Source organism: Cyphomyrmex costatus, unplaced genomic scaffold, assembly GCF_001594065.2.
Source record: "Cyphomyrmex costatus isolate MS0001 unplaced genomic scaffold, Ccosl1.0 scaffold100, whole genome shotgun sequence".
Lineage (NCBI taxonomy): Eukaryota > Metazoa > Arthropoda > Insecta > Hymenoptera > Formicidae > Cyphomyrmex > Cyphomyrmex costatus.
In genome coordinates, this window is record NW_017274955.1 from 801,573 (window position 1) to 814,532 (window position 12,960).

Sequence of the window (12,960 nt, forward strand, 5' to 3'; positions counted from 1 at the left end):
AAATAAAGTAACAGCTAAATCCCAGGCATGGCCGCTATCAGGCTTCTCTCTGCTGATAGAGGTTAATAGTGGTAAAATTCTACAATTTCTCGCTTCGCGTGGAACAAAGTAACGCTTTTTTCTAACCTATTCCTTCTTTTCAGATAGGAACGCATTGAAGAAGAATTCAAGAATTTTATCGATTTTTGAGCTGGCGGAGCTGAATGATTTACTTATTAATAAAAAAATCCCCGCTAAAGATAAAAATTATATCAAATTAGTGCTTTGTTAATTAAATATACATATTGAAAGAATGAATCACTTATTATATACAGTTTTATCTTTATTTATCATTGCAGTAAGTAATAGAAAAACTAATCGTGTGTATCCGAATTTTATTTTCAAAGTATCTCATATTTTTCTTAAAACATAATTTATACACGTATTATAAATCTAAAAAATTAATTACTACAAAATTTGTCGGAATCATGATAGGTATTAATAATTAATTTCATAGATGGACGTTGCTGTCACAGAATTTTCGGCAGATGATTGTAAAATGTTGGGATTTAATAAAGCCAATGTGCTTTGCTCAACTTGCAAACATTTTACCAAATCTGATCTAGAAAAAATTTAGTATGTAAAATTTCATTCTATTAAAAATTATTACGAGTCTTCTAAATGTAAATATATCTTCTTTTTCATTTCTAGTACTACATGTAAGGAATGTTGTCTAAAAGATAATGATTACGAATTGTCAAAACGCTATCCCAAAGCAGTCCTTGAAGTGTGCACATGTAAATTTGGACAATATCCACAAATACAAGGTATTCATATATACAATTATATATGTAATATTGCACGAATAATACAATATTATAATTTCAAATTCAATGTCTAATATATTTGTTTTAGCTTTCATCAAAAGCAATCGACCGAAAAAGTATAAGAATCTCAATATAAAGTATGTAAGAGGTTTAGATCCAGTCATTAAATTGTATGATGCAGAAAATAAAATTGAAGATGTACTTGATATACACAAGTGGGATACAGACTCTGTAGATGAATTTCTGTCAACTCATCTTTCTAAGAATTAAAATGAGAAAATATTGCATTACATGATTGTTTCTATTGAACTCTTAATAAACTGTCTTGTTAATATAAACATTATTACATATACAGTACATATATGTGATTATGCATTATTTCCTAATTCTATATGTATTCAATATATTGCCTAATATTCAGTTATCTCTTCGATAATACAAATTCTTTTTTAACAGCTCAAATCTTAATATAATCTAATGTTTCAATTTCTTCAAAAATGTATAGCACACTTTTAAATAGATACAAAAAGATTTTTTTCGCCAAAATGTCTTATCTTATAACGAGATTACAATTGATCTGTCTCTTCGTGCATAGAAACACTAATAGATAACACTCTGTTTGTTATTATTGAAAATGATCATAACACTCGTGCGCATACGATTAAAATAAAATATAAAATTAGAAATCTATAATGTTATCACCATTTCTAATATCTCTTAAATACACAAACGATTCAATGAAAAATCGGTTTTTTTTTTTAAATTGAATTAAAGAGTAAAGGAGATTCGTTTGGAAATTCTTGTAAAATCTTCACCATTAATATTAATAAATGATATAAGAAGATTTTTATGGATATATATATTATATATGAAGAACAAAGAGACGTACCTAAATTTGACATTATGTATTTCGATTACGTATACCATCATATTAGTTGTGTGCTTAGAATTTTATGAAGTTCACTGTTTACATTTAAACCATTCTTTTTCTTGATATTGTATACACAACTTCTAATTATATTAATGGAACATCTAATATTTATCATATTTATTATAGTATATAATATATATATACTATACATATATGTGTGTGTATGTGTGTGATTTTATATATATATATATATATATAAAAAAAATATATATATATATATATATATATGTATGTATGTATGTATGTTTGTATGTATATATAGTTAGCAATGATTTTAAAATATATGACAGAAAAGTTATTATGGTTGTAGCTAAAGAGAAGAGAATCCATCATTTATATAAAAAAAAATCTGAATCTCTCCATGGTGCTAATGCAGTAGGTCGTTTATAGTTATGAACTTATAATTAAGAACTTCTCAGCAAACAAGCTGACATCGTTATTTTGATGTTAAAGACGCCATTTTGATCTCAAAATAACAATAAATAACATCAGTTTGTTTGCTGGATTACCATCAATTATTATGTACAACCTTAGTCAAAAATATTAAGCACTTTATTAACCATTATTTAACATTTTAGTTCAAAAATTGATTTGTTATTGTTATCTGAATATACTCTTAATACACACCTATTTTCACTTTACGTGTCTTTTATGACTACTTAATGATTGTAAGGGGGCGGCTCATTTTTTCACGTATTTTAAAGCGTTCTTATTTTTTTTTACAGAAAAATTCTCTTTATTGGCATATGCAAGAAACTTCAATACTTATGTAATTTCGCGCTTATGTCAGATTCAGGATACTGATCATGTAATTTTTTCTCTAGAGCGAAAACATGAAATGAACATTTTTATGTATGTATATATGTATGAGTATACACATACCTCTATGTACAAAAAATTTTCATTTTTCACATTTCCACTCTGAGGAAAAATACATGATTGATACTTTGGAGTGGCCAAATTATTGAGACATTTACACAGTCATATAAAAATCTTCGAATTGATTGAACAGGATCAAAAATTCTTTTAAAGGATTAAAGTAAACGCAAAATTAGAAGACAGTGTAGTAAATTTTATACTAAAATCGAAAAAAAATTATAAACTTACTTACTTTTTAACTCTTAGAGCTGTTACCTGACAGATGATTCCTTAATACAAAAGTTGGTAAAACTTCCCCTTTACAGTCAGCCTCAAATGACTTCCGAGTGTCAACCTTGACCTTGAGGGTCAAGAAGATCAAGGTCATTGACCGTTCCCGTCGCTCGTTATTTGTTGAAAAGTTATTAATTAAAGCATTATAACATTATTTTTAAAACTTTTTTTATTAATAACTTCAACGAGCGACGCGAACGATCAATGATCTTGACCTTCTTGAAGATCAAGGTCACTCGGAAGTCATTTGAAGCTGACTGTGTAAAGGGGAAGTTTTACCCAAAAGTTTTATAATTATATTATACCAGGTGTACAAGCATGAAGTGTAGATTTGAGACAACATATGGTGCATGAATGCAGTGTGTAGTATAAAGATTTGACGTATATGCCATTTGTTGTGACATCAACAAGTGTCAAACGCGCATAAGTGATAAATTGAAAAAGTGTTTGCATAGTATTGTTTTGCTGTGTTCAATATGTCGAAATTTGTGCCAAATAAAGAGCATTCGCCGACAGCATTAACTTTTTGTTTTCATTTGAAGAAAACTGCTGCTGAATCATACCGATTACTTCCAGAAGCTTATAGTGAACATGCTCCATCGCAAGATACGTGTGAACGATGGTTTCGGCGTTTCAAAAGTGGTGATTTCGATGTTGTAGACAAGGAACACAGAAAACCACCAAAAAGATACGAAGATGTAGAATTGCAAGCACTGTTGGACGTAGACGATTCACAAAAACAACTCGCAGAGCAATTGAGCGTTAGTCAAGCTGTTTCTAATGCTTACAATTTAATTGAGAGATGGGAAAGATTCAGAAGGTCGGCAGATGGATACCACATGAGTTGAACGAGAGGCAGATGGAGAGGCGCAAAACATGTGAAATTTTGCTCGAATGATATAAAAGAAAGTCGTTTTTGCATCGTATCGTTACTGGGGATGAAAAGTGGATATATTTTGAGAATCCCAAGCGCAAAAAATCATCCACATTAACCACAAGATCGAATCGCTTTGGTAGGAAGACGATGCTCTGTGTTTAGTGGGACCAGAAGAGTTTGGTCTATATATATATATATATTATATATATATTATGAGCTGTTAAAGCCTGCTGAAACGGTTAATACCAAACGCTACCAACAATTGATCGATTTGAACTGTTCGTTACTCGAAAAACGACCAGAATATCGAAAAAGGCAACACAAGATTATTTTTCTCCATGCTCTATCACATACAGCAAAACCGGTTCGTAACACGTTGGAAACACTCAGCTGGCAAGTGCTAGCCCATGCGGCTTACTCACCAGACTTTGCTCCTTCTGATTACCACTTGTTTGCATCGATGGGTCACACACTTGCTGAGCAGCGCTTTGGTTCGTACGAAGTGAAAAAATGGCTCGATGAATGATTTGCGGCAAAAGGGGAAGATTTTTACTGGCGTGGGATCCACAAATTACCCGAAAGATAGAAAAAAATGTGTAACTAACAATGGAGTATACTTTGAATAAACCACTTTTTATCATTCTTTCGAAATTAACGTGTTTTTTTTTTGGGGAAAAAAAATCCGCATTTCATACTTGTACATCTGGTAAATATATAGACAAAATGACGGTGCCATCCGTCAGATTATGTGAACAAACAATACTAAAAATTAATAAAATTAAGAAAGATTAAAAAGATTTATATATTGATCTCTGCAAATAAGGAGTGGACTTTCAAAATACATTTTGTCCAAAATTTATAATTTTTAGAAAACAAAAAGGAAAATTATAAGGAAACAAAGCGCCTTATAGAAATTAACAATTTACCAACTAGTAAGATGTAAAATTATTAAATTATCTCTAATAATGTTAAATAAATGCATTTTGTTCGTCTCTAGTTAAAGGACATAATGCACTTCAAATGTTTAGAATTTTTTCGTAACATAAATTGATGATAAAAAAAATGCTTTCAGAACATCGTAAAGTAGACTATACCATCTATAATTTAAAAAATAAAATTTAGGACAAAATACATTTTGGAAGTCTGCGCTTCAAATTACGCATACACGTATGCTTACAATTAGTAGACTCGGAATGGTAAACAAAGCAGTAACTGTATTCAGCAGTAGGATCTTGAGAAAAAATAACGTTGTAATATGTTATAAAAAAAGGACAGATGTAAGCATTTGAATGAGACAGAATGATAATGTAAGAAATAGATTTAAAATGTCACTGTTATCGACATTCGATCCGTTATTCTAGCATCGCCTTAATAGCAAACAATATAATTTCAGGTAATATAATTTCAGATTAATAAAACAAATATAGCTCCCTAATATTTTGACCAAGACTGTATATTCACATACAACGTTAATGTTAATAATTAATGTGCAATATTAATATGTATATTAATATCCCACTCATGATAAAAACGTGTTCTATTCATTAAAATTTATCCGAATGAATACGAGATACGGAATTAAATTGTTCTTATATCAATATTATTTTTTCCTCATGTTTACTTTCATATTTCCGTAAATCGCAGCGTTATCTTATCGCCGGGATCTCTTAGCACGCGGACCACCGCGACCACGTACAAATCCACGACCTCTAGGTTGCTTTATTTGAGGACTATGATTTCGTTCTACCTTCGTTACAGATTTTTCAGGTTCTACATGTTCTTTTTCATCTGCCTCATCAATCAAATTACCCATTTCAACATCATTATCATTGTCCATATCTGCCCATACTTCATCAACTGAAGGTTTTGTTGTATCCTGTGTATTAGTAGCGTTTTCTACATTGGTCTCTTTCGTATCCTCCTCCGTTTCGCGATTTTCGTCCTCCTCCGATTCGGCAGCATCGGCTTCCAATGGATCGTATTTCTCTTCTCCGTCCGATTTCTTCGATGTCATATTAGCGTTATCAACACTATTCTCTTGCTCCTCTTTCGGTTTATCATCATCATCATCATCATCATCATTTTCATCATGACTAATCTTACGACGTTTCCAATGTACATCACATTCCTCCTTAATTTCAACATTTTTCTCATTCTACACACAATACAAGAATTTTAGAAGATTCTGAAAAAAAGTTTACTTTATTTTTTTACGAGATATAATTACTTACTTCGGTTTGTTCAGTTTCTTTCGACTCTATAGCTGGTACGTTCGATGTTAATGACTTTACTTCTGCTACAAAGTTCCGATAGTGTGTGATGCTGCGTAGATGAGCATTCATATCTTCAGCCAAGAGCATAAATCTTCGGCAACGTTCGCAATAAAATCCTTGGACCTCCTTGACCATAGATTTACCTGCGTAAATACAATTTCTTGTAAAGATAATATATATATATATATACAAAAAATATGCATATATTTACTTTTTTATATATTTTATGTAAACTAAAGTTATAATTTTTCTAATTTCATATAATTCATACCAATAAAGATATGATTTTGACGACAATATTTATAAAATGGTATTTTGAATTTCTTCTCAGTTAAATTTTCTATAATATCCGTGATGTATTCTTGTTCTCCTGAATTCTCTTCTTCTTTTTCGTTCTTTGAGTCATGACACACATCTTTCTCCTCGTCTTCTGCAGTACGAACCTCGGCTTCTCCCTTTGCCAATTTTTCTACAAACAATTATCAGTTAAAAATTCTCTTAAAAATTATAATTTGCAAACGTTTTCTTCTATTTATTTTTCTACACTACCTTTCTTTTTATTTTTCCGTTGTTCCTCGCATTGAACGGCATTCTTCATATGAGCCGGTGTTAAACAGTGCTCATCATATTCTATGCGAGACGGAAATTCTTTTAAACAAGGAAAGCATCGAGGATGTAAGAACGTTTTCAATTGTTGATGTTTTTCGCTTTTCCTGTGTGTAGATAAGGTTCCGTAAAAGTTCAGATCGCACATCGTACAATATTCTCTCACATTGAAATCTACGGAGACCTATAATCAAGAAATTATAAATAAATACAAATACTCTTAGTATTAAATCTATTTACGCGTTCGCGCGCGCGCGTGTATGTGGAGATTAGAATAATGAAAAACATTATTTTTCCTATTTAATAGATAAAATCATGAAAGGTACTAGGAAGTTTGAGGGTTATCATCGTGGTTTTATCCATTGCTAACGTTTCAACTTGGTTACATACAGTTTTGGACAGGGAGGTGGTCGAGTTGACGCGCGCGCGCGTGTGAATGACCTATTATGTATTATACACTCAGATGCAAAAAAAGCGGTACGCTATAAATTTGGGAAAAATTTATCAAATTTCAAATGATTCAAATGAACTTAGTAAATAATACAGATAAAAATATGTTTAAAAAACCTACTTAAGCTTGAAATGTTCACTTTAAGATTATTTGAATGGGAATTGGCCTACTAGCTAGGCCATTATTTTCAAAATGGCGGATGACAAAGTAACGTTATGTAAAATTGATAATCAAAAAGGTCCAACTTTGTGATAGTGCATGATGTGAATCAGGTGTCGCCGCTTAATGAAACAACATGTACGTGAAAGTATAGAATTTTATCTTTAAAATATGCATTATTACCGATCTCGATATGATCAATTTCCGCTGAATTATTCCAAATTTAAGATACCGCTGTCACTAGCTTAAATTATGGTTGTAATTCTTCCCAGTACGAATTGCGCATGGAGTTTGACTGGAATCACATAGCGTGTGTGCGTGTGTGTGTGCTGTGTCAGTAGAGATATGAACCCCACGGTTCGTTACTTCCGTAGTATTTAATAACTCCAACCCTCTCGCGGTTGCGCGCGCGCGTGTGTGTGTGTGTGTGAGAGAGAATGCGTTCTTGCCTGTAAATTAGTAGTGTGTATGATTTTCTCGTGCGCGTATTACCTCATTCATACAATCTAGCATACTTCTTATCAGTCTTTTAATTTCATCCTGCGTAATTGTATTTCATTCGTCTTCAAGAGTTCTTGCAATGACTGAGGAACAGGTACGTGATTTCTTAATTTTCTGCCAAGATTCTGATTTGGTACAATTACGCAGGATGAAATTAAAAGACTGATAAGGAGTATGCCAGATCGTATGAATGAGGTAATACGCGTACGAGGAAGTCATACAAACTACTAATATACACGCAAGAACGCATTCACACACACGTACGCACGCAATATGATTTCGACTAGTCAAACTCCATGCGCAATTCGTACTGGGAAGAATTACAACCTTAATGTAATGACAGCGGTATCTTAAATTTGGAATAACTCAGCGAAAAATAATCGTATCGAGGTCGGTAAAAAAGCATTTTGAAGATAAAATTCTATACTTTCACGTGCATATTATCCTATTAAGCGGCGATTCGATTCACACCATGCACCATCGCAAAGTTGGACCTTTGATTATCAATTTTGCATGTTGTTACTTTGTCATTCGACATTTTGAAAATAATGGCCTAGCTAGTATAATTCCCATTCAAATAATCTTAAAGTGAACAATTCAAACTTTATCTTGCTTTTTTAAACACATTTTTATCTTCATTATTTACCAAGTTATGATTATTTAAAGTTTGGTAAATTTTTCACAAATTTGTAGTGTACCGCTTTTTTTGCATCTGAGAGAAAGTGTATATATTAAATTTTTCTAGGAGATATAATTCTTACCTTTTTGCCGCGTCGTTTCGAGTTATTTAAGCTAAGCTCACGCTGCTCCTCGGCAACTCGTAGCTCATGTCTCATCAAATCGACTTTCAGTTTATACGATTCATCTAACTTTTCCATCATCAATTGATGTGCACGTCCGCGTAGATGATTTTCAAAGGACTGTGAAAAAATATATAAATTAATTAATTCTTGGCGATATTATAGAGATCTATTAATTTGATACATACAAATCCGTCCCACATATGCTTATTGCAAATATGACAAAACATATGGTTCATTGGAACTTCAGAATAACGACTTTCAGCGTGTCTAACTTCCGATTTCTTGCCAGTCGTTTTCGAGCTTTCTTTTTCAGTTTTCTCAGATGTATCCTTTGCTTCTTTCGAAGAATCTTCAGTAAATTTGTCCTTTTTTTCGTTATCGTCCATTTTTTCATCTTCCGTTGATTCAATTTTTACTTCTTCCATGTTTTTCTCATCCTTCCAATCACGCTTCTTATCTTCGGACTCATCTGCATCACTGCTGTTCACATTATAAATAATCTAAGATAAAACTTACGTTCCAAGAAAAGTTTTGTAATCATTTGAACAGTTCAGTATATTAAATTTATTACAAAAATTTATAACTTTTAATTATATAAATTAATTATGTAGTTTTGCAAATTACAACATTTATGTTGATTCATATAAAATTCCTTTATGAATAAAAACATTACACCGATATAGAAGTGTATATGAAGATGTAAGACATACATCTTATTAGAATCTAAAATATATTATCACTGATTGGAATAATATATGTCAAAATGTGTTTTGATGAATGTACAGGGAGAAGAAATTACGAAAAGCAACAGCAAAATTTTAGCGCTCTGACTAATGTCTGTGAAATATAAGTTGAATCACATTGACAGTGTAGAATAAATATATAAAAAGAAAGATATAGAGATAAAAAAGAAAACTTTTTTTTGATACTGATACAAAACATATGAGTTAACATTAAGAACGTATATAAAATATATATATATATATATGTATATATGTATTTAGCCAAATAATTCGGAGAGACTGAGACTTACTGAAATTTGAAGAAACTATACCAATCACAGGTAATCGAGAGCTTACCTTTTCGGAACAGGCGGTTCTGCTTTTTCACTATCAGAGGTCTTAACATCCTGCTGCTCCTTTTTGGCAGTCTGATTTTGTTTAGAGGCAGGAATTGGTTTAGAAGATTTATCGTTGCGATGTTGTATTTGGTTTCCGTTCATACGTTGACTGCCAGACTGGGGTGCACGAGATTGTTGTGCGGATGGGCCACGTCGCCCAGCGGGGCCATCTCGGGCTCGATTGCCCATCTAGTTAAGTAGTAGAGGTCAAACGACCAAAAGCATCGTGAGAAGTATCTGATGTAACCGATTCTTCTCAAATCGAGATACTGGTTCTAGAAACCACTTTGAGATTTGAGGCAGAGAATAGTTCTACAATCGATAAATGGAAACAGGACAGAGCCGGTGAAATACCAAAGCTCTTTCTTCCATTTCCACATCAAGTATGGAAGGAAAAGGAGAAAACAGTAGAGTGCATCCGATTTCAAGTTGAAAACGCATTGTATATATACAGGCGCGATCGCAATGATCATGATACGATCATAATTATGAAAAGTAGACACGATTTTTTTACCACTAAAAATACTTGAGTAAAACTTGGTGAATACTAATAAATATGAAGAAGAAGTTAAATCAAGTGAAAAAGTACAACTCGTGTATACAAGTGGTAGTAATAAAGTGCAACCACGTTGATTTTAAATAATATCACATTAGTGGATAGAAGACTTTGGTTACACAGATCGTAATGTGAGGCAATGTTCAAATTCGGTCCTGCAAAAACCTTCAGTGAACTTCCAGTAGTAAATTGAGATTTATATTCTGAAATCAACGTTTTTCAACAGTGCTCTTTTAATGAAATATTTTTATGGATGATATTTAGAAGCCGTTTCAGACAAAGCTGATCCATCAACAAGAATTATTATATCTTAGTGATTTCGCCAGCCGTGTCTAATTGAATGAGCGATATATCCTATATAATCGATTGGCTTAAGGGGAATATTTATAACGTTCGAAATAGTTAGACAGTTTGTATCCATGCAAAAAAGCGTGGACTACAGATTGTCATTTTATAACTCCTGTTTACGATACAGAAGAAGATCGTAAGCAGGTGTTAAAAAAAATTGTCTTAAAAATTACCTTGGTTTGTAAAAAAATGACGTATACTATAATCGAAATTTCTAAATTTCCTACCTTGTTGTATGGCTGAGGACGTTGATTCTTCATGGAATGCCGTACCGGTCTATCGTTAAATCGTCCAGAGGAATAATTCTGTTGATTGGGATAATTTGGTCCTGGTCCAGAATAATTATTTCCCAGACTCATCAGAGATGGTACCTGCTTTAAAATGAATGAGTTAAGCAAGTTCAGTACTAGGATTCTCTAACATTTTATCGACGATTGTCGCTATCATTAATTAGTAATAGTCAACAGCAAGGATAATTGAAAAGGCTTTTATTGATTGTTGTTAGTTAACACAATAGCGACAATCATTGACAAAACATCAAAGAAACCTACTAGGCATGGAAAATAGAAGTATCATGTGGAACCAATTTTCTTACCTGTGGCTGCACCTCTTGCTGACTACGGAGTAAATTCGTAAGAAGGTTGCTGGCAATTGCTAGTTGTGCCTGTGGAGATGCCAAGGAGAGATTGTTGTTAGGTGTAGGCAGAATGCCTCTGCCAGGCATCATGCCACTCTCCCAAGGATTCATTCCACCCATACTGCCACTTCCACTTATTCCTCCACCCATGTTACTTCCCATGCTGCTGTTATTGCTAACTCTGTTACCACCGCCTCCGCTAACATTCCGGTTGAAAGTTCCTCGATTACCAAAGGAATCTCTTTTCACTCCACGATTAAATGACATTGTGCTCCTAATAGTGATCAATATTTAGAAACAATATATTAATCTTTGGTATCATCCTTATGGAAATCTATGCAGAATATTCCATAATAATTTTTAAAAATTTAGTCTTTTGTATTTTATTTTCTTTTTTTTTCTTTTTCTCTTATATATATAAAAAAGATAATTATTACAAAAGAATCCACAAAATACATTAAAATATCTTTTTTTTAATGATTAAATTTTAATAAATGAATATACTCTATGTGCACACATCTTATTTACATAATACAAAATTAATAGAAGCAGGACTCTAAAACAGAGTTTGTTCTTTAAAACAAGGATAAAATAATACACGTCACTATATACAATATGTATGTATGTACGTACGTATGTACGTGTGTTTCGTGTAAAAATAGAACTTGATCCATTAAATTATTTTATCGTACATAACAGAAAAATTTCATAAGTAATAAAGAAATATAAGTACACATATGAGTATGCTCCGTTTTCATGCTCACACGCTGCAAGCATCGATTTATTCTTGCTATTACATACTAAACAAGGACAAATAATGCTTATAAGCGCTGTAAATGCAAAACAGAACACACACCTTTTTGTATCAAAGCCTTTGAGGAACGATGTGGCGGACTTAATAGACGCCTGACTGAAGCAATTCCAAAATGCGATAAGTAATGAACCGGAATTTCGCATACGCGATACTTAGTGAAATCGATAAATAAACTCTGATTTATCGAGATACGGATTCAAGCGTTACGGTAAAGTATATTTTTAAATTTACTTACCAAATTGATGACACTATAAGCGTGGTATGAATAAAAGTTAGCAGGAAAGATCGTCGCAAGCGAAACGAAACGCAAATGAACGCAGCGGACGATCGCAAATGGCGGATTCTCTCCGATTATGAATAGAGTCCTAGATATATACGAGGCGCGACTACAACTTATGTCAGTATCGCAAAAGGACTAGTAATAGTATTAAAAATGGCGTCGTTTGCAAACTAAAGCTGATTTTTCATGTACAGCACGCTGCGGCAGCAAAATATCATGGATAGTAATTTTCGAGAACTGATTGGAAGTGCGTCACAGTGCGTCCCCTCACAAAAGATTTTTAACCAATAATAACATTTTGCTGCCGCAGCGTGGTGCACATGAAAAATCAGCTTAAAGGTACCTTTTCATGCTGACGTTCATTTTCAGCGTTAAAACAGATCACGTGATAAGAATTGACGAATAGCAAGTATCAATTTTAATCGCGTGACCTATTGTGACTTTAAAATGAGCATCAGGCCGGAATCAGGGTGCAGTCCCATGGAGCGTATCGCGCGTATCGCGGATTAGCGGATCGCCAATCACAGAATCGTTCTGTTAGATTTGCTTACAAAATTTGTAAACAGATCTAACAGAACGATTCTGTGATTGGCGATCCGCTAATCCGCGATACGCGCGATACGCTCCATGGGACTGCACCCTTAGG

The 12,960-nt window shown here is 32.9% G+C and overlaps 2 protein-coding genes across 4 annotated transcripts; one reads left to right on the forward strand and one right to left on the reverse strand.

Annotated features, from left to right (window-relative positions):
• Window positions 1-262: 262 nt before the first annotated feature.
• On the forward strand, window positions 263-1,078 carry LOC108771744 (15 kDa selenoprotein). The gene is made up of 4 exons (XM_018537110.1): window positions 263-337; window positions 497-615; window positions 691-806; window positions 895-1,078. The coding sequence occupies exons 1-4, from the start codon at window positions 293-295 to the stop codon at window positions 1,074-1,076; spliced, it is 462 nt and encodes a 153-aa protein (XP_018392612.1). The 5' UTR covers window positions 263-292; the 3' UTR covers window positions 1,077-1,078.
• Window positions 1,079-5,266: 4,188 nt separating this feature from the next.
• Window positions 5,267-12,372, reverse strand: Pep (Protein on ecdysone puffs). 3 transcript variants are annotated; one of them, XM_018536885.1, is made up of 10 exons: window positions 12,270-12,372; window positions 11,179-11,494; window positions 10,811-10,957; window positions 9,639-9,868; window positions 8,745-9,039; window positions 8,518-8,676; window positions 6,589-6,829; window positions 6,311-6,508; window positions 5,998-6,182; window positions 5,267-5,921 (listed from the first exon to the last, which is right to left on the reverse strand). In XM_018536885.1, exons 2-10 carry the CDS (start codon window positions 11,485-11,487, stop codon window positions 5,418-5,420), a joined length of 2,268 nt encoding a protein of 755 aa, XP_018392387.1. In that variant the 5' UTR covers window positions 11,488-11,494; window positions 12,270-12,372; the 3' UTR covers window positions 5,267-5,417. The 3 variants fall into 3 exon arrangements, with proteins under 3 accessions (XP_018392387.1, XP_018392390.1, XP_018392399.1); XM_018536888.1 differs by lacking the exon at window positions 12,270-12,372 and having other exon boundaries at window positions 10,811-10,954; window positions 11,179-11,608; XM_018536897.1 differs by lacking the exon at window positions 12,270-12,372 and having other exon boundaries at window positions 8,745-9,036; window positions 11,179-11,608.
• Between the last annotated feature and the right edge of the window lie 588 nt (window positions 12,373-12,960).

Excerpts from the sequence above, each read along its gene's own strand:
- Pep (XM_018536885.1), bottom strand. The coding sequence starts at position 11,487 with ATGTCATTTAATCGTGGAGTGAAAAGAGATTCCTTTGGTAATCGAGGA. Across the intron at positions 9,040-9,638 it reads GAACCGCCTGTTCCGAAAAG|CAGTGATGCAGATGAGTCCG; the intron begins GTAAGCTCTCGA and ends TAATGTGAACAG. Across the intron at positions 6,830-8,517 it reads CGAAACGACGCGGCAAAAAG|GTCTCCGTAGATTTCAATGT; the intron begins GTAAGAATTATA and ends TCTTGATTATAG.
- LOC108771744 (XM_018537110.1), top strand. The coding sequence starts at position 293 with ATGAATCACTTATTATATACAGTTTTATCTTTATTTATCATTGCA. Across the intron at positions 338-496 it reads TATCTTTATTTATCATTGCA|ATGGACGTTGCTGTCACAGA; the intron begins GTAAGTAATAGA and ends TTAATTTCATAG. Across the intron at positions 616-690 it reads TCTGATCTAGAAAAAATTTA|TACTACATGTAAGGAATGTT; the intron begins GTATGTAAAATT and ends TTTCATTTCTAG.